The sequence below is a fragment of the Anomaloglossus baeobatrachus genome, chromosome 4, assembly GCF_048569485.1.
Source record: "Anomaloglossus baeobatrachus isolate aAnoBae1 chromosome 4, aAnoBae1.hap1, whole genome shotgun sequence".
In the NCBI taxonomy this organism is placed as follows: domain Eukaryota; kingdom Metazoa; phylum Chordata; class Amphibia; order Anura; family Aromobatidae; genus Anomaloglossus; species Anomaloglossus baeobatrachus.
The window spans coordinates 621,880,052-621,907,705 of NC_134356.1; the positions used below are offsets into that span (position 1 = coordinate 621,880,052).

Consider the following 27,654-nt stretch of genomic DNA (forward strand, 5'->3'; position numbering starts at 1 on the left):
TGCTGATGTCATACCCATGTAACCAGAAGGGGCGGGGCCTCAGCCAACAGAAAAATGTTGCTTCCTGGTATCAGCTATATTGGCTGAGGCCCCGCCCCTTCTGGTCACATATGTATGACATCAGCACAGGTCCTGTTAGTCAAAAACTAAAACGATTGTATACTAGAAGTAGCATAAGTAACAGGGGGAGGGCATAACTATGAATGCCCTTGCCCGTGCTGCCTCCTCCATATACACCTCTGCCCAGTGCTCCTTTGTTTTCTATGAGAGCCAAGGAAGGACTCTTCTGGTAGCGATTTACCGAGAACAAAGGATCAGAAGTCCCAAATCAGACGTGCCGGATCCTTATTTTGCTGAGGACAAAAGGACCTTCAGTCGTCCGAATGTCACAATTTCTATGTGCAGAACATTCCGTGTTGTTCTGCTATGCTCTACTACAGAGCCGGTATATGCTTATGGTGCAGAGCGTTTTGCTGGATGAATGCTCTGCCGGTTGTTTCACAGAACTGGGTCCACGCTGGTCCTGGGAGGTGCTCATGCAGGTGCTTCTCATCCCCGGTGATTGCTCTGCTTCATTATGGAGCGGGTTAGCTCAGGACCTCACCAGTCGTAGTGCCTGGTTACAGTTGTGCTGTTGGCTCCCGTGGTGCTCAGTGTTCAGATCTTGGTCTCTCGACTCCGGACTGTTGTTTACCCTTCTATGCCTGTCCTCCCCTGTTTCTGTTGTAACTTCCCACCTTCTGACCTCGGACTTCCTCCTGACCGTGTCCCCGCCTGCTCCCTGTATTTTGTACGTACTCTCCTGGAACCCTGACCTTCGGCTTGTATTTTGACCTCATCTCTGTCTGCCCCCGGTTTTCTGTTGTGCCGTCCTGGTTTATGATGTTGGCCTGTCTGACAACCTCTCCATTTACTGCATGCAAGTAGTGTCTAGCGCCACCTAGTGACAGTTATCACACCAAAATTGGGCATACCGGATTCTCATCTGCCTCGACATCATGTTGGGTGAGAGTCGGGGGTCCCCATACTCATTAGAATGTCGGTCGAGCCAGTCGATATATGCGTGATAGCCCCGGGCATTACACAGACCAGCTCACTGCTTGCAATGGTCACTGTGTAATGAATCGTTCCTCCTGTGGTGGCGCTGCAGGGAAACTAAACACTTCCTGCTGGTTTTCCAGGGATCACAGAAACAGCAGGTCCCATGAGTTGTTTTGCAAAGTGGACAATCCCTTTTAGGCTATGTGCACATGTTGCCATTTTTCGTGACCACAAAGATGCAGCGGTTTTGGCCGCAAAAAATGCACAAAAACACAACCGCGGCAAAAATGCACCGCGTTCTACTGCGTTTTTGGATGCGTTTTGCTGCGTTTTTCCAATGCATTGAATAGGTGGAAAAACGCACAAAAGAATTGACATGGCCATTTTTTTTTTTTTTAGCTCAAAAACGCAGCAAAACAAAACTGCACTGTGCGGACAGCAAAAATGAAATGTCATAGGCTTTGCTGGGGAAGCAAAGTCATGCAGTTTTGAGCCCAAAAACACACAAAAACGCACCGCAAGAACACGGTAAAAAACGCAACGTGCGCACATAGCCTTAGTGAGATTTTACCCATGTGCCTATAAGGCTATGTGCGCATGTTGCGTTTTTTACTGCGTTTTTGCGGGGCGTTTTTGGGCTCAAAACTGCGTAACTTTGCTTCCCCAGCAAAGCCTATGAGATTTCGTTTTTGTTGTCCGCACAGTGCAGTTTTATTTGGCTGCGTTTTTGAGCTAAAAAAAAAAAAAAATGAATATGTCAATTCTTTTCTGCGTTTTTCCACCCATGCAATGGATTGAAAAAACGCAGCCTAAAACGCGGTGTGTTTTTGCTGCGGGTGCGTTTTTGTGCGTTTTTTGCTGCCAAAACTCAGAAAATTGGCAACGTGGGCACTTAGAATAACGCTGCACCTTTTTTTGTTGCTGGTGTTAACCCTTTCACAATTTCATGACCTCTCATGAGATATACAAGGTGGACATTGAGGACGTCCGTCGGGCTGTATGAATCACTGACCCGTCACTATTTTGGCAGGCAGTTCTGTGCTGAGTGGGGAAACATGAAGTCACGGCCCGGCAGCGTAGATTTCCTGTACCTGGCAGATCCGAATGTGCTGAGCGGGTGATGCGCTTCCTCTGGAGGTGAGCCGATTTCCTGAAGGCCTGACGCCTGCTGCGTAGAGCTGCTGACAGATCACTCGCAGTCAGCGGATCCCCTTTACATCAGGAGACATCAGCTAGCGAGTGTTCTTCAGACTCCTGTGTCATGACACACTTCCTTCTTGTCCAGGGCAGATGTGACCCCCGAGAGCACAGTAGACCTCCTTCTGTCCTCTTGCTGTGGTCATTGAGGTAGTATAAGAGTCCGAATTTGGGCAGCCCTGACTCCAGTAGTTGGTGAGTGATGCCTTCACCCCCTGCGGGTACTGAACTGTCCATAGGTAAGCTGTATTTACTCCATAGGCACTAAAGCTAAGTTCACACAGGGTGGAAATGTTGCGGCTCTTAGCTGTGGATTTCCACAGCCAATATGCTCAGCAGAATCCACTGGTTGTGTTGCAGATAAAAGATGACCCTTCACTTGCCATAAATATGTAAATGTTCGTACCTGGAGTAAACACCGCTGCTCCCCTGAATCTGGTGGTGTTTTTATTTTGTTCCTGCGCCTCTGCGTCCCTGAGATATGGCCCTTTCTTCCCTGTATATGAATTGAGTCATGTTGAGTAGAGGATAACGCCCACTTGGCTAATAAGGATAGATTTACATACAGCGAAGTAGAGGCCATATCTTGGGAAGGGAGAGGCGCAGGAAGAAAGGAAAAATATCGCCAGATTCAGGAGAATTTACACCAGGAAAAAATATGTACGAGGAGCTGCTGATAAGTCTTTGGCTTTGTGATCTTTTTTGTTTCTATGGTAACAAATGTTACATCACGTGAAAGCTGTATGTGTCTAATATATGTTTTCAAAATTTGTTGCCTATGGCAACAGTGTTCTACGCATGCGGGAAAAAAAATGTCAGAGTCTAATGTGATATTCACAGCAACTGAGATCAGAGGAGGGATAAAATTCTTGTTTCTGCAAGGAAAGTCCACAAAGGATATTCATGGTGATATGTCACAGACATTGGGGGATCAATGCCCTTCATATTCCACAGATAAGAACTGGGTTGCCAACTTTAATACTTCACCACCAATGATGAGGAACGTCCTGGACGACCAAGAGTGGTTGTTGTTCCGGAGATCGTCGATGCTGCGCACAACCTCATACTGGAGAATCCACGAATTTCAGCTAAAGCAATAGCAGACATCATGGAGATTTCCCGTGAACGTGTTTGTGTCATTATCCATGAACATTTGGACATGAGGAAGTGATCTGCAAAGTGGGTCCCCAAATGTTTGACAACAGATCAGAGAAGCATGCGAGTGAAAACTTCCCGGTCCATTTGTCAGCGTTTCCGGATTGATAAGAACTTCCTGGATCGACTGGTCACTATGGATGACACCTGGATTTATTTGTATGACCCTGAAAACAAGGAGCAGTCAAAAGAGTGGAGGCGCAGTGGTTCTCCTCATCCAAAGAAGTTCAAGGTCCAAAAATCAGCCACTAAGGTGATGGCATCTGTGTTCTGGGATAAGGAGGGCGTGCTGCTAGTGGACTACCTTCAAAAAGGTTCCACCATCAATGCAAGGTATTACATTGAACTTTTGGACCAATTGAAGGCAGCTCTGAAATCCAAAAGGTGCGGCAAGCTGTCCAAAGGAATGTTGTTCCTGCAAGACAACGCCTTCATTCACACTGCACAAGCAACCACGGCAAAACTGGCAGAGCTGGGCTTACAGCTGGTTGACCACCCACCTTATTCACCACTATCTAGCTCCCTCTGACTATCATCTGTTTCCAAACCTGAAGAAACACCTCAAGGTACCAAATTTCACACCATTTCTGATGCCATGGCTGCTACGGATGCCTGGTTTGAGGCACAACCGAAATCCTTCTTTTTATTAGGCTTACAGAACTTGGGAAACCAATGTAAGAAGTGTGGTGACATCAGTGGAGAGTATGTGGAATAAATGTAAAGTTTCATCATCCTATCTCGTTTCTTTCTGGGTAAAGCCAAAGACTTATCAGCAGCCCCTCGTAAGGTTGGTTTCACATCACCTTGAGGCAAAAAAACGCAAACTGCATGTGACTGGATCCTGTTGAATTTGAGTTGAATGAATGCAAACGCAAGTGTTATTTACTGGATCCTGTGACTTGCAGTTTATGAGTCATGTGGTCGGGAATGAGCTGAATCTGCCATGACAGCGTGGATGCAGCTCTGGACGAGAGAGAGAGAGAGTGAATGAGAGTGTGTGTGAGTTAGGCCGCCGCCGGTGTCCCACTTGCGATTACCGCGTATATCTTGCAGGAGTTTCACGTTGCATCACCCGTCATGGAATCATACGCTGCTCACAGGAGCGGGTCGGCTGCATAGAGATGCATACAACTGACCCGCTCCTGTGAGCAGAGTGTGAGTCAGTGATGGGTGATGCACAGTGAAACTCGCGCGAGATATACGCGCGGTAATCGCAAGTGGGACACCGGCCTTAAGCGGGCTTTACACGCTGCGATCTCGCTAGCGAGCGTACCCGACCCCGTCGGTTGTGCGACACGGGCAAATCGCTGCCCGTCGTGCACAACCTCGCTTACCCCGTCACACGCACTTAGCTGCCCTGCGATGTCGCTCTGGCCGGCGATCCGCCTCCTTTCTAAGGGGGCGGTTCGTGCGGCGTCACAGCGACGTCACACGGCAGGCGTCCAATAGAAGCGGCGGGGCGGAGATGAATGGGACGTAACATCCCGCCCACCTCCTTCCTTCCACATTGCCGGTGGACGCAGGTAAGGAGATGTTCCTCGCTCCTGCGGTGTCACAGACAGCGATATGTGCTGCCGCAGGAACGACGAACAACATCGCTAATAAGCTGAAAACGATTTTTTGTTTTAGGACAACCTCTCTGCGGCAAACGATTTTTGCCACTTTTGCGATCGTTTAAGGTCGCTCGTACGTGTCACACACTGCGATATTGTTAATGACGCCGGATGTGCGTCACAAACACCATAGCCCCGACGATAAATCATTAACAATATCGTAGCGTGTAAAGCCTGCTTTAGGGTATGTGCGCACGTTGCTTTTTACCTGCTTTTTTGCTGCTTTTTCTTCTGCGCTGTTTAATGCCAAAATGGATGTGTTCTTCTATTCAAGCAAAGTCTATGGGAATTTGGGTTTCTTGTTCACACTATGTTGTTCAAAATGCTGCCTTTTTGTGGCAGAACTTTGGTCAAAAACTCAGCTTTGCAGTGCAAAACCCAAATGGCAAAAACAATTGACATGTTGCTTCTTTGAAAAGCTGAGTTTTTGACCAAAGTTCTGCCTCAAAAAGGCAGCATTTTGAACAACATAGTGTGAACAAGAAACCCAAATTCCCATAGACTTTGCTTGAATAGAAGAACACATCCATTTTGGCATTAAACAGCGCAGATGAAAAAGCAGCAAAAAAGCAGGTAAAAAGCAGGTAAAAAGCAGGTAAAAAGCAACGTGCGCACATACCCTTAGAGTGTGTGTGAGTGAGAGAGTGATATTCAGGCCATGTTCTGTACAGCAAACAGGATCCTTCCTGCAGCATACAACCGTTAAAACCGGATCCGGCGCCCACTGACATACATTGCAGTTACTGCCACAATGTACAGGATCCGGTGAGTTGCAGTTTTTGGACGGAGGTGAAAAACGCAACAAGTTGCGTTTTTGATGAAAGGTAAAAAGCTGCAACTCACCGGATCCTGACACTACCGCATGCAAACGCATGTTGCCCCAAATCCATTGACGTTGCATTGAGCAGACAACGGATCCGGTAAGATGCGTTTTGCGTTTTTTTGCCGACCGGCAAAAAAACGCTGATGTGAACCCAGCCTAATATTCATGGCAAATGGTTGAACTCCTTCAAGTGTGAACTATCCCTATTGATCTCAATTTGGAAGAAACCGTTTGCCATTGTATCAGCCTGCAGATGTACGGCATAAACCAAAAATGCAGAGTTTACATCTCAATCAACTTTTTTCTTTTTTTTTTTTTTTTTTAATCTGCAGAAGTAAAATGACATGATATAGTGGAACAAATGTAATCCGTGTGGACTTTCCCTACAGAGTTTTGCAATCCTGATTGTTGTACGTATACCCTCTTTCACTTATAAAGCACCATGAAATAAATGGCAATATAATAATAAATAATAAGAATAAGAATAATAAGAATAAGCCTTGCAGACTTAACTTATCTATAATTTGGGCACAGCCTTGTCCAGAATTAGATAAAATGACAGCTTTCTTCCAAAATAACAGCCCCACATGTTTCCACAGGCTGTGTGCGGAATTGCACCTCCACTCCATTGGCTTCAATAGACTGGAAATACAATATCGGGTACGACCCAGTGATGTGTGTGGCGCTGTATAGGATAGATGGCAGCCATCTTTTTCTAATCCTGTAGAACGGCGAATATTTTGGACATGTCGGCGCTCTGTGCTGCAGGGCTTCAGCCTTCTGTGCTGCGCAGCTGACATTCGTGCAACTAGTCGTGTACGGATGTGAGGTTTCCTGTTCATCTGGAAGGAGCAGACGATGGTACGACTTTGTGGTATCAGGTGTGTATATATTTCTATATACTGGTACATTTACACCTTCCTCTGCCAGACAAGCTGCATTTCCCCTGTGTCTACATATATATCTAATGTGCTGCTTTTACTCCATCACCAGTGCAGTCACATCTTTTGGGCACTTTTGGACATATACTTTAGTACTGCAGCCCCAGAAATTATTTTTATTGATGCTAGAGAAGAAACGGGGTTAAACACCTGCGCTGCCGCCAATATAAGGAGAATTGTTGATTAGTAATATTTTTTCTTTATTCCATAGGTCAACGCGTTTCTGGGATCAAGTCCTCTTCTTCAGGACCAAGACAATCAATGATATTGTTAATTGTCTTGGTCCTGAAGAAGAGGACTTGATCCCAGAAACGTGTCAACCTATGGAATAAAGAAGAAATATTATTAATCAACAATTCTCCTTATATTGGTGGCAGCGCAGGTGTTTAACCCCGTTTCTTCTCAGGCATCGATCTTTAACCCATGTGGGGCTGCGGCAGCCATCATCATCTTTGATACGTTCATAGGAGTTGTGACTTTCCACAACCTTGCTAGGTGAGTGTTTTATATATATACACCACTATCTTTAATCTGGTAAGACTCTATTGCGCTCTCTCTCCGCAAATTATTTTTATTGAGATTTTTGGGGAAGGGTGACAAAACACACAAGAAAGTATCAATATAAACTTAAACCTTAAAGGGAACCTGTCAGGTGCAATATTCACCCAGTACCTCAAGCAGTTCTGGGTGCATATTACTAGTCCCTGCCTAACTGTCCCTGTACACTAGCATAGATAAAGGGGTCTTTAGAAAAAGTATTTCTAAAGATCGTTTATTATATGCTAATGAGCGCAGGGACTAGTCCCAAGGGCATTTGTTCCCTTGTTGGCCCACATAGCATGGTAGCACTCCCCTGTGGGAGTACTATCATGCTAATAAATGCGCAGCGACGCCGCATAAACCTCACTTTTCATGGCGGCCGGTGGAGGATGGATGCGCACTGAGCATGATGTGGAGTCCTCAGCACTTCCGGTCATGTGCACTGTACTTAATTAAAGATTATGGCCTCCATTAAATACTACATTTATTTATATATATATACATACCTCCCAACCATCCCGGATTCTGCGGGACTTGCACGATGTATCAGGGCTGTCCCGCACTCCCGCAGCTCACAGCTGATGTCCCGGCTCCTCCCCTCAGTGGAGTGAATACATTAAATTAAATTATCATCGGCTCTGGATTTTCGGGGCGGCCGGGACTCGAACTCGTTGAGCTGTGAGTTCATTGTTTCAAAGGCAGCAGCTTTACCACTGAGCTACTGCCTCTATTGAAAGCAATAGGAAGATTTTGTTATCTTGACCTCTATACTGCAGACACCAGAAGCAGGTTATTCAGCTGCAAAGATGGATGGAGGGATGGATGGATGGAGGGATGGATGAATGGAGGAAGGGATGGATGGATGATAGAGGGATGAATGGAGGGATAGAGGGAGGGATGAATGGAGGGATAGAGGCAGGGATGGATGGATGATAGAGGGATGAATGGAGGGATGAATGGAGGGATAGAGGGAGCGATGAATGGAGGGATAGAGGGATGAATGGAGGGATAGAGGGAGGGATGAATGGAGGGATAGAGGGAGGGATGAATGGAGGGATAGAGGCAGGGATGGATGGATGATAGAGGGATGAATGGAGGGATAGAAGGAGGGATGAATGGAGGGATAGAGGGATGAATGGAGGGATAGAAGGAGGGATGAATGGAGGGATAGAGGGATGAATGGAGGGATAGAGGGAGGGATGGATGGATGATAGAGGGATGAATGGAGGGATAGAGGGATGAATGGAGGGATGAATGGAGGGATGAATGGAGGGCTGAATGGAGAGATAGAGGGAGGGATGGATGGATGATAGAGGGATGAATGGAGGGATAGAGGGAGGGATGAATGGAGGGATAGAGGGAGGGATGGATGGATGATAGAGGGATGAATGGAGGGATAGAAGGAGGGATGAATGGAGGGATAGAGGGATGAATGGAGGGATAGAGGGAGGGATGGATGGATGATAGAGGGATGAATGGAGGGATGAATGGAGGGATAGAGGGATGAATGGAGGGATGAATGGAGAGATAGAGGGATGGATGGAAGGATGATAGAGGGATGAATGGAGGGAGGATAGAGGCAGGGATGGATGGATGATAGAGGGATGAATGGAGGGATGAATGGAGGGATAGAGGGAGGGATGGATGGATGATAGAGGGATGAATGGAGGGATAGAAGGAGGGATGAATGGAGGGATAGAGGGATGAATGGAGGGATAGAGGGAGGGATGAATGGAGGGATAGAGGGATGAATGGAGGGATAGAGGCAGGGATGGATGGATGATAGAGGGATGAATGGAGGGATAGAAGGAGGGATAAATGGAGAGATAGAGGGATGAAAGGAGGGATAGAGGGAGGGATGGATGGATGGATGATAGAGGGATGAATGGAGGGATAGAGGCAGGGATGGATGGATGATAGAGGGATGAATGGAGGGATAGAAGGAGGGATGAATGGAGGGATAGAGGGATGAATGGAGGGATAGAGGGAGGGATGAATGGAGGGATAGAGGCAGGGATGGATGGATGAATGGAGGGATGAATGGAGGGATAGAAGGAGGGATGAATGGAGGGATAGAGGGAGGGATGAATGGAGGGATAGAGGGATGAATGGAGGGATAGAGGCAGGGATAGATGGATGATAGATGGATGAATTGAGGGATGAATGGAGGGATAGAGGGAGGGATGGATGGATGATAGAGAGATGAATGGAGGGATAGAAGGAGGGATGAATGGAGGGATATAGGGATGAAAGGAGGGATAGAGGGAGGGATGAATGGATGATAGAGGGATGAATGGAGGGATAGAGGGAGGGATGGATGGATAATAGAGGGATGAATGGAGGGATAGAGGGATGGATGGATGATAGAGGGATGAATGGAGGGATAGAGGGAGGGATGAATGGAGGGATAGAGGGAGGGATGGATGGATGATAGATGGATGAATGGAGGGATGAATGGAGGGATAGAGGGAGGGATGGATGGATGAATGGAGGGATGAATGGAGGGATGAATGGAGAGATAGAGGGAGGGATGGATGATAGTGGGATGGATGGATGATAGAGGGATGGATGATAGAGGGATATATAGATACACGACAGATAATAGATAGATAGAGATAGAATCATAGATAGAGGGATAGAATCAGAGATAGCTAGAATCATAGATAGATAGATAGAGAGATAGAATCATAGATAGATAGATAAATACTGTATCTCAATGTTGGTGAAAGAGTCAGATTCATTTGTTCCCATAAAACTACTATAAAGAAATGATGAAAAAAATACAAATACAATTTTTTATTTTTTTTTTATCTTCACCACCTTGGATTCAAAAAAGCAACATTCAAAACTTGTGTCCAGCAACCTCCTGGCTTTCCTAGCTGCTCTAGCTGTTGAGCCACTAGGATTGATGATGTCAGAGGGAGGATTTCACATAAATGAACCTACAATGCAGCCTCTTACACAGCAGATTACACAGGACACAGCTACATTGTACAGAGCAGCATCTCTATGTCCTGTATTCTAGAGGGAGAGGAAAAGAGGATTTTTTTTTCTTCTAATAAAGTTACTAAAAATAATAAAAAAAAATAGAATAATGTAATTTTATTGCACTTTTTTATAAAATAATAAACATCACAAATCAGCAAATAACATGGACATATTTGGTGTCCCTGTAATCGTAATGACCTGAACAACGCAGTGATCAGGTTATTTATGGGGATCGGTAAATGGCGGGGAAAAAAAGGCGCAATTTATTATTTTTCTTTATTAAAACCCATAAAAAATGTAATAAAAATGGATCACTGAGGCCGTGTTCACACATAGCGTAAATGCGGCATTTTTTCTGCAGGTGTCCGCGCCACGAGTGCAATAACAATGTTCTCTGATTATTGCGTGTTTGCGGTATTTTTTATACATTGTCCCCCTTATTTGATACATGTTTGTTGCTGATGTGAATCCTGAAGCTTATAAAGAAAGAAACACCAAATCCGCACAGTTCAGCGGCGTCTTTCCACGCACCAGGAGCGGAGATTTCAGGACGTCTCATCCACTTTGCTTGGACAATTAGTCCATATTCACATGTAGTGTAAATGCTGCATTTTTTTCTGCTGTTTCTTTGCACGTTTATTCTGCTGTGTGTAATTGTCCAAGTAAAGTGGATGTGATTCCATGAAAAGACGCTCCTGAATTCTGCGGTTTTCGGGGGAGGGGGGGGGGGGGGGTTTCTCTGGAGGTTTCTATGTGGAGCTTAAAAAAATGCAGGAAAAAGCTTCTCTGTACAATAAAAACACTTAAAAACGCAGATTCACATCTGAACCAAAAACACATTAAATAATGGAAGAAAGGCAGAAAAAATGCAGCAAAAATGGAAAAAACAGAGAAGATTGTTATTGTGTAGTTTGGTGCAGACAGAAACAAAAAGAAACAGAATTTATGCAACGTGTGAACACGGATTGATAGGCACAAATAAGCAACATGTCATATAGTGACACAGAAATATAAAAAAATTCTGACTGCTATAAATATGAATGAACAGTCCGGGGCATCTGCTGAATGACCCTTACTTCCAAATGGGTGTGGCTAGGGGTGTGGCTAGGGGCGTGGTCAAAGTACATGTTCTGGGTGTTGTCTGGGTGTGGCGGGGGGTGAGAGCGGTGTTGTTTGTGTGTTGCGTTGTTTGTGGAGCGCTGTGTGTCTGTAGCGTTGTGTGTGTGTGTGTTGCGCGGTTTGTGTGTGTGTGGTGTGTTTTGGGGGAGGTATGTTTTGTGCAATGTGTGTGTTGTGCGGTATGTGCGTATATTTGTGTGTGCAGCGTTGTCTGTGTGTGGGTGTCTGTGTAGGGCAGTTGTTTGTGGTTCCCAGTGTGTGTGTGTGTGTGTGTTGTGTTGTGCAGTGCGCGCGCGCGTGTGTGTGTGTTGGGGGGAGGTGTGCACTCCCCATCGTGCTCCATCCCCTATGCTGCGCACCCCCCATCGTGCTACATCTCCCATCCTGCGAACTCCCAAACGTGCTCCATCCGCCATGCTGCGCACTCCCAAACGTGCTCCATCCGCCATGCTGCGCACTCCCCATCGTGCTCCATCTCCCATGCTGCGCACTCCCGAACGTGCTCCATCCGCCATGCTGCGCACTCCCAAACGTGCTCCATCCGCCATGCTGCGCACTCCCAAACGTGCTCCATCCGCCATGCTGCGCACTCCCAAACGTGCTCCATCCGCCATACTCCGCACTCCCCATCGTGCTCCATCCCCCATGCAGCGCACTCCCCATCGTGCTCCATCCCCTATGCTGCGCACCCCCCCATCGTGCTCCATCTCCCATGCTGCGCACTCCCAAACGTGCTCCATCCGCCATGCTGCGCACTCCCAAACGTGGTCCATCCGCCATGCTGCGCACTCCCAAACATGCTCCATCCGCCATACTCCGCACTCCCCATCGTGCTGCATCCCCCATGCTGCGCACTCCCAAACGTGCTCCATCCGCCATGCTGCGCACTCCCAAACGTGTTCCATCCGCCATGCTGCGCACTCCCAAACGTGCTCCATCCAAACGTGCTCCATCCGCCATGCTGCGCACTCCCAAACGTGCTCCATCCGCCATGCTGCGCACTCCCAAACGTGCTCCATCCGCCATGCTGCGCACTCCCAAACGTGCTCCATCCGCCATGCTGCGCACTCCCAAACATGCTCCATCCGCCATGCTGCGCCAGCATCAGCCTCTCTACCCGCAGCATCAGCCTCTCTGCCCGCAGCATCAGCCTCTCTCCCCGCAGCATCAGCCTCTCTGTCCCCAGCATCAGCCTCTCTGTCCCCAGCATCAGCCTCTCTGTCCCCAGCATCAGCCTCTCTGTCCCCAGCATCAGCCTCTCTGTCCCCAGCATCAGCCTCTCTATCCCCAGCATCAGCCTCTCTGTCCCCAGCATCAGCCTCTCTCATCCCAGCATCAGCCTCTCTGTCCCGAGCATCAGCCTCTCTGTCCCGAGCATCAGCCTCTCTGTCCCCAGCATCAGCCTCTCTGTCCCCAGCATCAGCCTCTCTGTCCCGAGCATCAGCCTCTCTGTCCCCAGCATCAGCCTCTCTGTCCCCAGCATCAGCCTCTCTGTCCCCAGCATCAGCCTCTCTGTCCCCAGCATCAGCCTCTCTGTCCCCAGCATCAGCCTCTCTGTCCCCAGCATCAGCCTCTCTCATCCCAGCATCAGCCTCTCTCATCCCAGCATCAGCCTCTCTGTCCTGAGCATCAGCCTCTCTGTCCTGAGCATCAGCCTCTCTGTCCCCAGCATCAGCCTCTCTGTCCCCAGCATCAGCCTCTCTGTCCCCAGCATCAGCCTCTCTCATCCCAGCATCAGCCTCTCTGTCCCCAGCATCAGCCTCTCTGTCCCCAGCATCAGCCTCTCTGTCCCCAGCATCAGCCTCTCTGTCCCCAGCATCAGCCTCTCTCATCCCAGCATCAGCCTCTCTGTCCCCAGCATCAGCCTCTCTGTCCCCAGCATCAGCCTCTCTGTCCCCAGCATCAGCCTCTCTGTCCCCAGCATCAGCCTCTCTCATCCCAGCATCAGCCTCTCTGTTCCCAGCATCAGCCTCTCTGTCCCCAGCATCAGCCTCTCTGTCCCCAGCATCAGCCTCTCTGTCCCCAGCATCAGCCTCTCTGTCCGCAGCATCAGCCTCTCTCATCCCAGCATCAGCCTCTCTGTCCCCAGCATCAGCCTCTCTGTCCCCAGCATCAGCCTCTCTGTCCCCAGCATCAGCCTCTCTGTCCCCAGCATCAGCCTCTCTCATCCCAGCATCAGCCTCTCTGTTCCCAGCATCAGCCTCTCTGTCCCCAGCATCAGCCTCTCTGTCCCCAGCATCAGCCTCTCTGTCCCCAGCATCAGCCTCTCTGTCCTGAGCATCAGCCTCTCTGTCCTGAGCATCAGCCTCTCTGTCCCCAGCATCAGCCTCTCTGTCCCCAGCATCAGCCTCTCTGTCCCCAGCATCAGCCTCTCTCATCCCAGCATCAGCCTCTCTGTCCCCAGCATCAGCCTCTCTGTCCCCAGCATCAGCCTCTCTGTCCCCAGCATCAGCCTCTCTGTCCCCAGCATCAGCCTCTCTCATCCCAGCATCAGCCTCTCTGTCCCCAGCATCAGCCTCTCTGTCCCCAGCATCAGCCTCTCTGTCCCCAGCATCAGCCTCTCTGTCCCCAGCATCAGCCTCTCTCATCCCAGCATCAGCCTCTCTGTTCCCAGCATCAGCCTCTCTGTCCCCAGCATCAGCCTCTCTGTCCCCAGCATCAGCCTCTCTGTCCCCAGCATCAGCCTCTCTGTCCCCAGCATCAGCCTCTCTGTCCCCAGCATCAGCCTCTCTGTCCCCAGCATCAGCCTCTCTGTCCCCAGCATCAGCTTCTCTGTCCCCAGCATCAGCTTCTCTGTCCCCAGCATCAGCCTCTCTGTCCCCAGCATCAGCCTCTCCATCCCAGCCTTCTCCAGGATCAGCCTCTCTCCTCCCAGCCTCCTCCAGCACGCCATGCTCCTCTGCCGACACTCACACACCCGATCGCATACACTCACACACACCCACACACACCCGATCGCATACACTCACACACACCCACACACACCCGATCGCATACACTCACACACACCCACACACACCCGATCGCATACACACACATTGACGATATTGCACATACGCGCTCATACTCACAACATCCGGAGATACCACATGCTTCTGGCCATGTGATCCTCCGACAGGTCCTGGAAGGTCACAACAGCACAGTATCGAGGCCGAGAAGCAAACGATATCGCCGGATGCTGTGAGTGTGTGGATGCGATGTGATGTATGTGTGATGTATGTGTGATGTGTGTGTGATGTGTGTGTGAGGTGTGTGTGAGGTGTGTGTGAGGTGTGTGTGAGGTGTGTGTGAGGTGTGTGTGAGAGTGAGTGTGAGCCGGTGTACACTGTTAACTATGATACACATCGGGTAACCAAGGGACCTTAGTTACCCGATGTGTATAATGGTTAACAGCGTTCACGGGCTCCGTGAAGATCCCAGCATCGCAAGGTTATGTCTGGCGCTGCTGGGATCCTGACGGAGCTGGTGTAGAAGCAAGCGATATCCCAGGATGTTGTGAGTGTGTGGATGTGATGTGTGAGGTATGTGTGAGAGTGAGTGTGATCTGATGTGTGTGTGTACTCACCTGGGAGTTGGAGCTACGTGTCAGTTGGGCAAGAGCGAGCGTGCATTGCGTGAGGGGGGCGGGGCCTGCAGAGAGCCGGGGCGAGAGGCCAATCCGTGTGGGGGGGCGGGGTCATGGCGAGCCCAGCGGCCAATCAGCTTTGTGTCACCGTAAGGACACAATTTTGGAGCATGACAGACAGATAGACAGACAGACAGACAGACAGACAGAATAAGGCAATTATATATATAGATATATATATATATATATTGCCCCTTGTCCTTTTGATGCTATCTGGAAATAGCTGTGAGGAAATGTAATATTTCATGGAGGCCATAATCTCCCGTAGATGATTGCTCGCTCCTGTGGGTGGGCGGCTCAGCAGAGATGGCTGCCGGCTATATAATCATGGGAAGCATGGTTCGCCTGACAGCCATCATGTGTATGACGCCTGGTAACTGCCGTTACTATCCCCCTCCAGCATAAGAGAAGATGTCTGTACTGACAAGCCTAGGAACTCCCCACAAACATGGCCCCGGGACCGCTGCTCTCACCTCAGTGGTTTCCAGTATAGCAGAGGCACCAGTGACACTGGGAGGGAGCTGAAGGAACATGTAAAAGAATATCCTACATGGATGTCACGAGGCTGAGGGATGTTATCAGTCATGGAGGAGCCTGAGGATAAAGCGCTTCTTATGCCGCATGTGTCATGACCCGAGCACCGACTGTCTGCAGACATGAACTTGGTTTGTTGGGTTTTTTTTTTGAGGGGGGGGGGGTTTAGATCAGAAAAACATGGCTACTTTCTCGTAAAAACACTCCTGTCCTTAGACTGTTCTTGGTGTTATATCCCAGTCTATAAGAAGGCAGCCATGTTTGTCTGATGTCATACATCTTTATGATCCTAGAATTTTTGGTATTATATGACTGGGTATAAATGGAGATTACACACCACAGTGTAAGGCCGGATTGATAGGGGAGTATATCACAATCTGTATACACCCCTCAATGCCCTGACTGACCACAGGTCTCCCAAGCCACACTTACAGTCTCGTGTGTGTTTAGGGTCTGGGGAGCCACCATCACGGGACAGGACGGCTCCTCCAGAGAGAGGCGCTCTTTGTAACCGCTCACCACGTTGACCAAGAGATGAGGATCCGGAACAATGGACCCCTCTGTTACCTCAGATTTAACTAACAGCGTTATAAAAATAGTCTCTCTACATTGAACAGGGGCAGTACAAAGCCATTGATTGACATTACGGATTTCCGGCAATGTCTCTAAGGCCTCCTCCATCATACATGCCAAAACCAGGAGTGGGGAAGCTTACTGAGAAAAAATGATCATTGAAAGAATGACACCTTCTATGTTTTGGAGAGACTCCTGGTTTTTGGCATAAAATTACTGAGGAAACACTGTTGTGTGAATGAGGTCTAAAGCTGGAGATCTGCCGTCAATAGTGATGGTGGACACCCGCCGTACCTCCAAGGTACTCCCCACTGTTGTGCAATAGTTCGGGGCAAGCACCGCAGGCTACCAGTCACCGGGTTATATACAGTGGTTACGGAAAGTATTCAGACCCTTTTAAATTTTTCACTCTTTTTTTTCATTGCAGCCATTTGGTGAATTCAAAAAACTTCATTTTTTTTCTCATTAATGTACACTCTACACCCCATCTTCACAGAAAAAAAACAAATGTAGAAATTTTTGCAAATTCATTAAACAAGAAAAACTGAAATACCACATGGTCGTAAGTATTCAGACCCTTTGCTCAGTATTGAGTAAAAGCACCCTCCTTTTGGCTAGTAGAGCCATGAGTCTTCTTGGTAATGATGCAACAAGTTTTTCACACCTGGATTTTTTTGGATCCTCTGCCATTCTTCCTTGCAGATCCTCACCATTTCCATCAGGTAGGATGGTGAACGTTGATGGACAGCCATTTTCAGGTGTCTCCGGAGATGCTCAATTGGGTTTAGGTCAGGGCTCTGGCTGGGCCAGTCAAGAATAGTCATAGAGTTGTACTGAAGCCACTCCTTTGTTATTTTAGCTGTGTGCTTAGGGTCAACAGACCAGAGAATTTTATTTCTCATAGTCTGGGAGTCCTTCATGTGTTTTCCAAACTCTATGCAGGCTTTCATATGTTTTGCACTGAGGAAAAGCTTCCGTCGGGCCACTCTGCCATAAAGGCCCAACTGCTGGAGGCCTGCAGTGATAGTTGACTTTGTGGAACTTTCTCCCATCTCCCTACTGTATCTCTGGAGCTCAACCACAGTGATCTTTGGGTTCTTCTTTAGCGCTCTCACCAAAGCTCTTCTCCCACGATTGCTCAGTTTGGCTGGACGGCCAGGTCTAGGAAGAATTCTTCTGGTCCCAAACATTTTCTATTTAAGGATTATGGAGGCCACTGTGCTCTTGGGAACCTTGAGTACTGCAGAAATTCTTATGTAACCTTGGCCAGATCTGTGCTTTGCCACAATTCTGTCTCTGAGCTCCTTCGGCAGTTCCTTTGACCTCATGATTCTCATTTGGTCTGACATGCACTGTGAGGTCTTATATAGACAGGTGTCTTTCCAAATCAAGTTCTATTAGTTTAATGAAACACAGCTCTTATGAAGGAGTAGAACCATCTCAAGGAGGATCACAAGGAAATGGACACCATGTGACTTAAATATGAGTGTCTGAGCAAAGGGTCTGAATACTTATGACCATGGGATATTTCAGTTTGTTTTTTTTTAATAAATTTGCAAACATTTCTACATTTCTGTGTTTTTTTCTGTCAAGATGGGGGATGGGGTGCAGAGTGTACATTAATGAGAAAAAAACTGAATATTTTTGAATTTACTAAATGGCTGCAATGAAAGAAAGAGTTAAAAAATTTAAAGGGGGTCTGAATACTTTCCGTACCCACTGTAATGTTCCTCACTGTGCAGGTTGTACATTGAACTTGATGTTTCCTGTTACACATTTACTGTAACTTCACGAGGTCACAGCAGTGAGGGGAAGAAACCGGTCTAGTATATACTGAAGGCCGCAGCGCACAGCGATCACTGCTTTACAGCAGGTTGTAAACTGAGGAAAGTGCACTGGTTAGATAACTTGGGAAACGTTCACTTTCCAAGTATACAACAAATATGTACATCTGTGTGTATATGATGTCTGTAAGGGACAAAGAGGTTGTATGTATTCTATAGCTCTCACATATGTATGTATGAGTTTTTTTCCTCCCTTTTTTCTCTATCTTTTGTATATACTCTTTCTTGTATATCTTATTTTTATCTTGACTCTCTTTCTCTCCCTCTTTTGTCTTTCTCTCTCTCTCCCTATCTTTCTTTCTCTCTCCCCCCTCTCTCACCCCTCTCTCTCTCCCCTCTCTCCCCCCCTCTCTCTCCCCCCTTTCTCTCTCCCCCTCTCTTTCTCTCTCTCTCTCCCCTTCTCTCTCTCTTTCTCCCTCTCTCTCCCTCCCTTTCTCTCTACCTCCCTTTCTCTCTCTTGCTCTCTCTTTCTTTCTCACTCCCTCTCTTTCTCTCCCTCTCTCTCTCTTTCTTTCCCTCTCTCTCTCTCCCCCCCTCTCTCTCCCTCTCTCTCTCTCTGTCTCCCTCCATCTACCTTTCTCTCTCCCTTTCTCTCTCCCTTTCTCTCCCTCTCTCCCCTCTTTCCCTCTCCCTTTCTTGTATATCCTCTTCTCCCACTATTATCGCTAGCTACCTTTTTCATTTCTCTTATGCATCCCTCTCTGTCTACTCTCAATTTATTTTCTCTTTCTTATGCGACCTTCTTTTCATCCCTTTTATTTTTCTCTCCCTCTGGTATCTCTTTTTCTCTTTTGCATCTCTGTTTCTGATCTCATTCTCCCGTCTTTCTTATTTAGGCCCCCATACACATTAGACTAACATCGGGGGGCTCCTCCCGACAACATGATGTTGGATTTCCAATGGCCGATCCTTTTATTCTCTAGGAGATAAGCCACTGCAAGAGGCGTCTGATGGTGGCTTCCTAGAGGACACACAAGCCCTGGGATGAGTGATCCTGTGTTTGGGTACTCGGGAGAGACAGATAGTGGTCGAATGATTGTTCATATTGTGTATCCTGGCTTACCACGTCCATTCAGTGACCGTCGATGATTGGTGGACGCTAAATATCCTCTTTAGACAGGCCAACCGCACTTCCATGTGCACAGACCGAGCCTTACTACAATCCTGTGTGCCAAGAATATCATTATCAGCACCATATTCCCTATTTACACGGGACGATGCGACCAGAGCAAGGATTTACCGTATCAAAAGGCTTAAAAATGATTGCTTGATTGCCGGCCTATAGAGACAGGCCGATAATCGGGGAATCGAGCTCTCGGCCAGGGTAAATGCACCCTATTGCCTCCTCTTCTCTTTCTCATGCGCCACCTCTTGTATTTCTCTTTTTCATTCGTTTATCTCTCCATTTCGTTCTTTACTCGTTCTTACTCATCTCTTTGGTGTTTGTCTTTCGGTATTTTTCCCCCTCAGCCATATCCATCGTCAAAACATCCTGGAGTTAAGATCTTTCTTAAGTTAGCTACAAGTAGTTTTTTGTTTATGGCGGTGGAGCTGCCTCTGACGTCAGTCATCTTATTTATTTTCCCTCGCACAGTCGAGATTTCTATTTGTCCTCTGTCTCCAAAACTGTCGTTCTCCTCGGTTGCTTGTATTCTGATAGCATTAGTTACATTTCTGCAGATTTCGAGGGAAATACTGTGTTCCTCTTGATGCATAAAAATGGTGTACGGTAGTATCTTTTTGGCTTTTTTGGTGTAGAATAGTATTTTTTCTTACTTTTCTCTTCCCCATCGACACATTATTCTGATCTTTCTGAGGAACGTCTCCTACTTCGGTTGTCTCATTTATATAACGTCTTCCAGCACTGTATTCAGCCCAGTTATTTTTTTACTTCTGCTACGGGTGAGAACAAACTATGACATTGCCCATAACTTGATGTCCCTCAGCTTTCCTTGTGCCTTTACACTCGACCATTGCATATTTAAGCTACTTGACACTTTACCAGTTTTACTTTTCCAGATTAACCATTAACCTTTCCTCTCTGTTTGCTTCTCTTCCCGTGTCTTCCAGGGCAGATGATAACTGGAAGCCTCAAAAATGACTAGAAATGCCCCAGCGCACGACTCCGGTAATCCGTAATTTATTTTTATTTGTCGCCAAACTGGAAACCCCTAAATACAAATGAACAGCGTGAAATGGAAAAGCAGCAGCTTTCGGTGGATGACGACCTCCTGCCTATATATTATGTTCGGCCTGACCTAAGAACGTCTACCTTTTCTAGGGTTTGTCAGGAGAACGAGGGTTTAAAAAGCGGTGCTGATGCCAATCTGTGTCCCTCAAAGACTTACGAGAGCTGTTTGCTTAAGAGACGTGATCACGAAGACCACAAAAAGACCAAAGAGTTTGGTTTCATCCCAGATACTAATGCCGAGAACTGTTGTAGAGACCAGGCATATTCGGAAACCCGCAAAGAACTCAGTCTTGGTATCCACCAACCCATCAACATGAAGGCTCAAACCAACCCATTGCCCAAGAACAGCGCTGCTCAGGATGTTTTTTTGGCTAGTTTACTTCAGGCACAACTGTGTGTTATGGATCTACAAGACGAGATCGACCATTCTGAGATCGGTCCACCCCGAGGATTTATGCCAGAATCTAAACCTCACATTGAGGTTGAGGCTTTAATGGACGAAGAACTTCCCACCTTGGAAGAGGATCAGGAAAATGATGACGCTTCCTACTCCGAGGTGGAGGTAGAAGATGAGAGCTTATTTTGTAATAATCCTTTGTTTAGGAACTCGGCAAAATCAGATCCTGTGTCTCGGAGTAAAACGCAATGTATTCCTGCAGGCGATTGTGACTATGGATTTGACACTTGTGACAGGGCAGAACCCAAAGAGATCCAGCAGACATTGGCACAGAACGTTTGGGATATTAAAATATCAGGTACGAAAACAAATGCGTGGCATCAGATAATACGGGAAGAGTCACTGGAGGAGCTCCAGATTTACGAGGACGAGTGGGAGGAGAGGAGGGCGTTGTCTGCCAACCCAAGGACCAAGAAGTGGCATGTTCCTGACTGCCAACAAAGTACGCAGGAGGTATGTGACATGCATATTAAATATTGTCAAGATTGCAAAGATCTGGTTCTGCTTATACAACTATTGCATTATACAGAAAAGACTAGAGCTTTGTGCACAGTTCCTCCATGTCCTCCATTACCTCATACTCTGCTGATAGACTGCTCTGTATGTTCGCTTTGGAATTTGTTGATGTTACGTGACATTAATGACATTTTGAAACTTTAAAGAAATTGTCCACTACTAGGACAACCCTTTCTCATTCCACTTGTTTCCCCCTGTTAAAATAAAAGACCCTGTTACTCTCCTCCCATTCTGGCGCTGTTCAAGCGCTGTCAGTAACCGTGTTTCGGTCTTCACGTGACATTGTGATGTCACAAGAGCCTCGCATCCAATCACCACCGACTTTTCTTTCAAATGAGCTAATTAACAGGAAGTGACGCTGCGGCTGCACTCACACACCTGTTGATTGCTCATTTGGTTTGAAGGTGGACAGTGATTGGACGCGGGGCTCACATGACTTCACAATGTCACGTGAGCCCCAAACCGTGATTACTAAGAGCGCTGTCTTCCCTCTTTTGAGGCTTTCTTCCCTCTTTTGGGGTTGTCGTCCCTCTTTTGGGGTTGTCGTCCCTCTTTTGGGGTTGCGGTCCCTCTTTTGGGGTTGTCTTCCCTCTTTTGGGGCTGTCTTCCCGTTTTTGGTGCTGTCTTCTGTGTTTTGAGGCTGTCTTCCCTCTTTTGGGGCTGTCTTCCCTCTTTTGGGGCTGTCTTCCCTCTTTTGGGGTTGTCTTCCCTCTTTTGGGGTTGTCTTCCCTCTTTTGGGGTTGTCTTCCCTCTTTTGGGGCTGTCTTCCCTCTTTTGGGGCTGTCTTCCCTCTTTTGGGGCTGTCTTCCCTCTTTTGGGGCTGTCTTCCCTCTTTTGGGGTTGTCTTCCCTCTTTTGGGGTTGTCTTCCCTCTTTTGGGGTTGTCTTCCCTCTTTTGGGGCTGTCTTCCCTCTTTTGGGGCTGTCTTCCCTGTTTTGGGGCTGTCTTCCCTATTTAATAAAGTGTCCTGCTGTATTCTTTAAGGTTGTTAGCTGCATGGACATTTCATTATTAAACCGCAGCTATGGCTTATTTTCGGGGCAGGGCTTATATTTAAGGCATACTCCGAAAAGGGCGAAAATTCCTGCTAGGGCTTCTTTTGAGGGAAACATGGTATTACTGAAGTGTAAAGGAAATTCAACATGGTTTTCTAAATATTTTAAAGGAAACATGTCACCAGGTTTTTCGCTTATGAGCTGCCACCACCACTGAGCTCTTATATACAGCATTCCAGAATACTGTATATAAGAGCCCAGGCCACTCTGCATAATGTAAAAAACACCTAGGGGCGGTCCGGCCCGATGGGTGTCGCCGTTCTCGGTCTGGCGCCTCCTGTCTTCTTCGCTGTCCTCCTGGCCAGCCCTGGGTGCATTACGTGTCTGGCGTCATTCACAGTGAGGCCTCCATTGCGCTCCTGCGCAGGCACACTTAGATCGCCCAGCTGACGGCAGAGCAAAGTACTGTAATGCGCAGGCGTGAGGAAAGGTCAAAGACCGCCTGCACATGCACACTTCAGTACTTTGATATGTCCTCAGCCGGACAGATCAGTGCGCATGCGCAGGAGCGCAATGGAGGCCTCACTGTGAATGAGGCCGGCCGTGTAATGCACACAGGGCTGGACAGGAGGATTGTGATCCCACAAGATAAAGAAGGTGCCGGACCGAGAGCAGCGACACCCATTGGACCAGACCGCCCCCTAGGTGAGTATTATAAAGGTGTTTTTTTACGTTCTACAGAGCGGCCTGGGCTCTTATATACAGTATTCTGGAATGCTGTGTATAAGGGATCACTGGTGGTGACTGAAGCTCATAAGGGAAAAAACCTGCTGACAGGTTCCCTTTAAAAGTATAAATCTGACTTTTGACATGCATTTGTATTCAGGCCCACTGAGTCAATACTTTGTAGGACCACCTTAAAATTACTGCGGGAGGTCCTGTGGGGGATGTCTCTACCAGGCTTTCATATCTAGAGGTTGGATTTTTTGCCCATTCTTCTTTGCAAAATATCTCTAGCTCAACTCATTTACCAAGTATAATGGAAGTCAATCTGAAATTCAAGAATTTTTCCAGAAGATCTTCTGGTAAAATGCTCGAGTTCCCCAATGATTTCCATCATACTTGGTACATGAGTCTAGCCCCAGAGCATGGTAGTGCCCGCTCATCACTAGTGGACGGCTATTTATTGGTACGTTGGCAGTTATGCCATACTCCTATTTTTGGATGATGGATTGAGCAGTGCTCCATGAAATGTTCAGAGCTTGAGCTATTTTTTATAACCTAACCCAAGTTTACTTTATCCTTGACCTGTCTGGTGTGTTCCTTAGTTGTCATGATGCTGTTTGATCCTTAATGTTCTCAAACAAACCTCTGAGGCATTCACAGAACACTTTTAGTTTTATGGAGACTAAATTACACAAAGGAGGACTCATTTTACAGTATTTTTCGGACTATAAGACGCACCGAACCATAAGACGCACCCAGGTTTTAGAAGTGTAAAATAGGAAAAAAAAATTTTGACGCAAAAAGCATACCCCCTCTTCCCAGGATTGTCATACTTACCAGCCCCTGGCATCTGTGTGGCTCCCAGAACTCCCTGTGATCTATGGCGTGCGCTCCATGGAGGTGTGCTGCACGCCATCCTCCCCTGCGTCTGGCCGACACTTATACATAAGAACACACACTCACATCAGACAGCATACACTCATATAGACACACACACACACACACACATAAGATTCAATATCATTCCTCCTTGGGATCTCTGTGCAGCACGCTGTCCTCCCCTGCATGTGGCTGACACTCACACATCAGAACACACACTCATATACACATACATATACACACACTCAGACACACACACAATCAGATTCCACATCATTCCTCCCTGTCATCTTTGTGCTGCACACCGTAATCCCCTGTGTCTTGCCGACTCACATATCAGAACACACACACATCCGTTCGCATACACTCACACACTCATAAAATCGCACATACTGGTACAATCGCGTGCGCACACTCACCACATCCAGTGATATTACGTGCTTCCGGTCATGTGATACAGGGCAGGTCCTGGAAGCTCAACACAAAATGCACAGCGTCGCAGGACCTTACGCTGCCGAGAAGCAAGCGATATCGCTGGATGTGGTGAGCGTGTGGATGCGATCTGTAGTGTGTGTGTGTGTGTGTGTGTGCGTGTGTTTTCTCATATGTGTGTGTGCGTGTGCACGCGCATGCATAACCCGAACAGGTGAGCAGCCTAAAGGCCCCGTCACACGCAACGATATATCATGCGATCGCTTAAGCGATCGCACCCGCCCCCGTCGTTTGTGGGTCATGGGCAATTCGTTGCCCGTGGCGCACAATGACGTTAACCCCTGTCACACGCACTTACCTCCCTAATGACGTCGCTGTGGGCGGCGAACATCCTCTTCCTGAAGGGGGAGGGACGTTTGGCGTCACATCGACGTCACCCTGCGGCCGCCCAATAGAAGCGGAGGGGCGGAGATGAGTGGGACGTAACATCCCGCCCACCTCCTTCTTTCTCATTGCCGGCAGGACGCAGGTAAGCTGTGTTCGTCGTTCTCGGGGTGTCACACGGAGTGATGTGTGCTGCCTCAGGAACGACGAACAACCTGCATCCAGGAATGTGACCGACTTTATGAAAATAAACGACGTGTCAACGAGCAACGATAAGGTGAGTATTTTTGCTCGTTCACAGTCACTCGTAGCTGTCACACGCTACGATATCTCTTACGATGCCGCATGTGCGTCACTAATTCCGTGACCCTGACGACATATCGCCCGATATATCGTAGGGTGTGACGGGGCCTTTAGTCTCTACCACCAGACTATAAGGTGCGTCTTATAGTCCGAAAAATACGGTACGGTAGTAACTGTGACTTTTGGGGACAATTTTTGACTCCAGATTTTATTTAGGTGTATGAGATTACAGGGGGCTAAATACAAGTGCACATCAGAATTGTCAGATTTATATTTTTATCATATTTAGAAAACCCTGTATTTTCCTTTTACATTTCACAAATATGTGCTACTTTGTGTTGGTATATCACGCAAAATCCCAATAAAATACAGTTACGTTTGTGGGAGTAACATGAAAAAATGTGAAACATTTCAGAGGTTATGAACACTTCTTCAAGGCACCCTATAGTTAGCAAGGGTGATTGTGAAGGGACGGGAAGCAAGGTCAGCTGAGACATAGTGGACCCTGTGTTATCAGCTATGTGGAAAAGTTCACGGTTATGAATACTTTTTCAAGGCATCGTAGCCACATGAATTCTATAGCACTTTACAGGCGTCATCATCACTGTCCCCATTAGTACAGACGATAATAATAATAATTTTATTAATTTATATAGCGCTATTAATTCCACAGCGCTTTACATACATTGGCAACAATCATATATTACTAATTCAAATCCCCTATGGGGGCTAAAAAAAACAATAGAATGTAGAGTAAAAAAAAAACTTAAAAATTCTACTCAGCCCTCTTTTCCTCATTTAAAGGGAATTTGTCAACTGATTAAAGAGGACCAGCCGCCAGGATTTTGATATATAAACTAAAGCCAGGGCTATACTGGCGCTGTCATGCTGATTCTATACATACCTTTAGTTGTGAGATCGGATGTATAGTTTCTGAAATACAGGCAAGTAAAGTTTGTGAAATGCAATGTTATTCGATTGATAGCAGCTACAGAATATCTAATAGGTGGGTTGGGCTTTGCTAATTATTCCCGCCCCTGTCTGCTGCCTGTCCTTCCGCCCTCCCCTGTCTCTGTTATTGCAGGAGGAGTAAGGGAGGAGGAAGGACAGGCAGCAGACAGGGGTGGGAATAACTAACAAAACCTGGCCCATCTATTAGATATCCTGTAGCTGCTATCAATCAAATAACAGTGAATTTCACAAACTTTACTTCCCTGTATTTCAGAAAGTATACATCCGATCTCACAAGTAAAAGTATGTATAGAATCAGCATGATAGCGCCAGTATAGCCCTGGCTTTAGTTTATATAGGAAAATCCTGGTGGTTGGTGTGCTTTAAGTGATCTGATCACTGATCTAGTGTTGGCGGTGCTGAACTTTTTCTAGACCAGATTTAGGCATATCGTGCTGTAATTAATGGCACCCTGGCTTTTTGTCCATAGTGGGCCCATGACAGCTATGATGGGTGCTATCAGATTCATACACTTCTGATGGACGCTGGTGACTTATAATGACGTCTTTCATGTCTTTTTTAAAAAAAAAAAAAAACAGGAAATCCAAAACCTTCTTCTCCGCACATCTGTGACTTTTAGTGTTGTCTTTCCCCATTTTTGGTAGAGATTTAGTGGTGGCCTATGTGAAGCAATATGTTATCGCGCCGGCTCTTCCTCTGCTTGCACCAGTGGTGGTTTACACAGAAGACAGCGAGAGTCACGTGCCTCTGCTTTCATTGTGGCGGTCGCTGTACTGACATCCGTTTCGGCAGAAACCACGGGTGTGTGCAGCCCCCGCTGTGAGTGACATCAGTATCGTGTGCTCGGCTCTGCACAGCGAGGACGTCTCCGTACAGTACACAGCAGCAGTCCTCTCTAATGGTCTGTACTTTTCAGGATGTCTTAAGAAACCGAGAAGAACCGGAGGAGATTATGACGGCCTTCACCTCTACAGCCACCATGCCGGAAACTTGTAAGTGTGAATTTCCTTTACTCTTAATCATTGAGCTGTATTCATGTTGATGTTGCCCTGAGGTTAACAAACTCCTTATTGCTAATTAATACTGTCATATTCCTGGGGTATTATTGTGCTGTGCCCCCCTAAAGATGGTGGTGGTCATCAGAGACTTCTGACCTTTTATCTGCACTCAAGAAAGATTCAGACTGACTACCAGACCACAGTCTGTGGCTCGTCTTGATCATCACAGTCTGTGGCTCGTCTTGATCATCACAGTCTGTGGCTCGTCTTGATCATCACAGTCTGTGGCTTTCTTCCTTAACACAGTCTGTAGCTCTTCTTCCTCATCACAACCTGTGGCTGGTCTTCCTCATCACAGTCTGTGGCTGGTCTTGATCATCACAATCTGTGGCTGATCTTCATCATCACAGTCTGTGGCTCGTCTTGATCATCACAGTCTGTGGCTTTCTTCCTTAACACAGTCTGTAGCTCTTCTTCCTCATCACAACCTGTGGCTGGTCTTCCTCATCACAGTCTGTGGCTGGTCTTGATCATCACAATCTGTGGCTGGTCTTGATCATCACAGTCTGTGGCTGGTCTTGATCATCACAGTCTGTGGCTCGTCTTGATCATCACAGTCTGTGGCTCGTCTTGATCATCACAGTCTGTGGCTGGTCTTGATCATCACAGTCTGTGGATCGTCTTGATCATCACAGTCTGTGGCTGGTCTTGATCATCACAGTCTGTGGCTCGTCTTGATCATCACAGTCTGTGGCTCGTCTTGATTATCACAGTCTGTGGCTGGTCTTGATCATCACAGTCTGTGGCTC

The 27,654-nt window shown here is 47.3% G+C and overlaps 1 protein-coding gene across 3 annotated transcripts in view; it reads left to right on the forward strand.

Annotated features, from left to right (window-relative positions):
- LOC142304178 (PH and SEC7 domain-containing protein 1-like) overlaps window positions 1–27,654 on the forward strand; it is an 89,210-nt gene that overhangs the window by 18,855 nt on the left and 42,701 nt on the right. For 2 of the 3 annotated variants that reach the window (XM_075346298.1, XM_075346299.1), the window contains exons 2-3: window positions 20,064–21,094; window positions 26,764–26,839. In XM_075346298.1, coding sequence (XP_075202413.1) covers window positions 20,189–21,094; window positions 26,764–26,839 — 982 coding nt within the window. In that variant the 5' untranslated portion in view covers window positions 20,064–20,188. The remainder of the gene's footprint in view (window positions 1–20,063; window positions 21,095–26,763; window positions 26,840–27,654) is intronic. The other variant, XM_075346300.1, reaches the window with a different exon arrangement.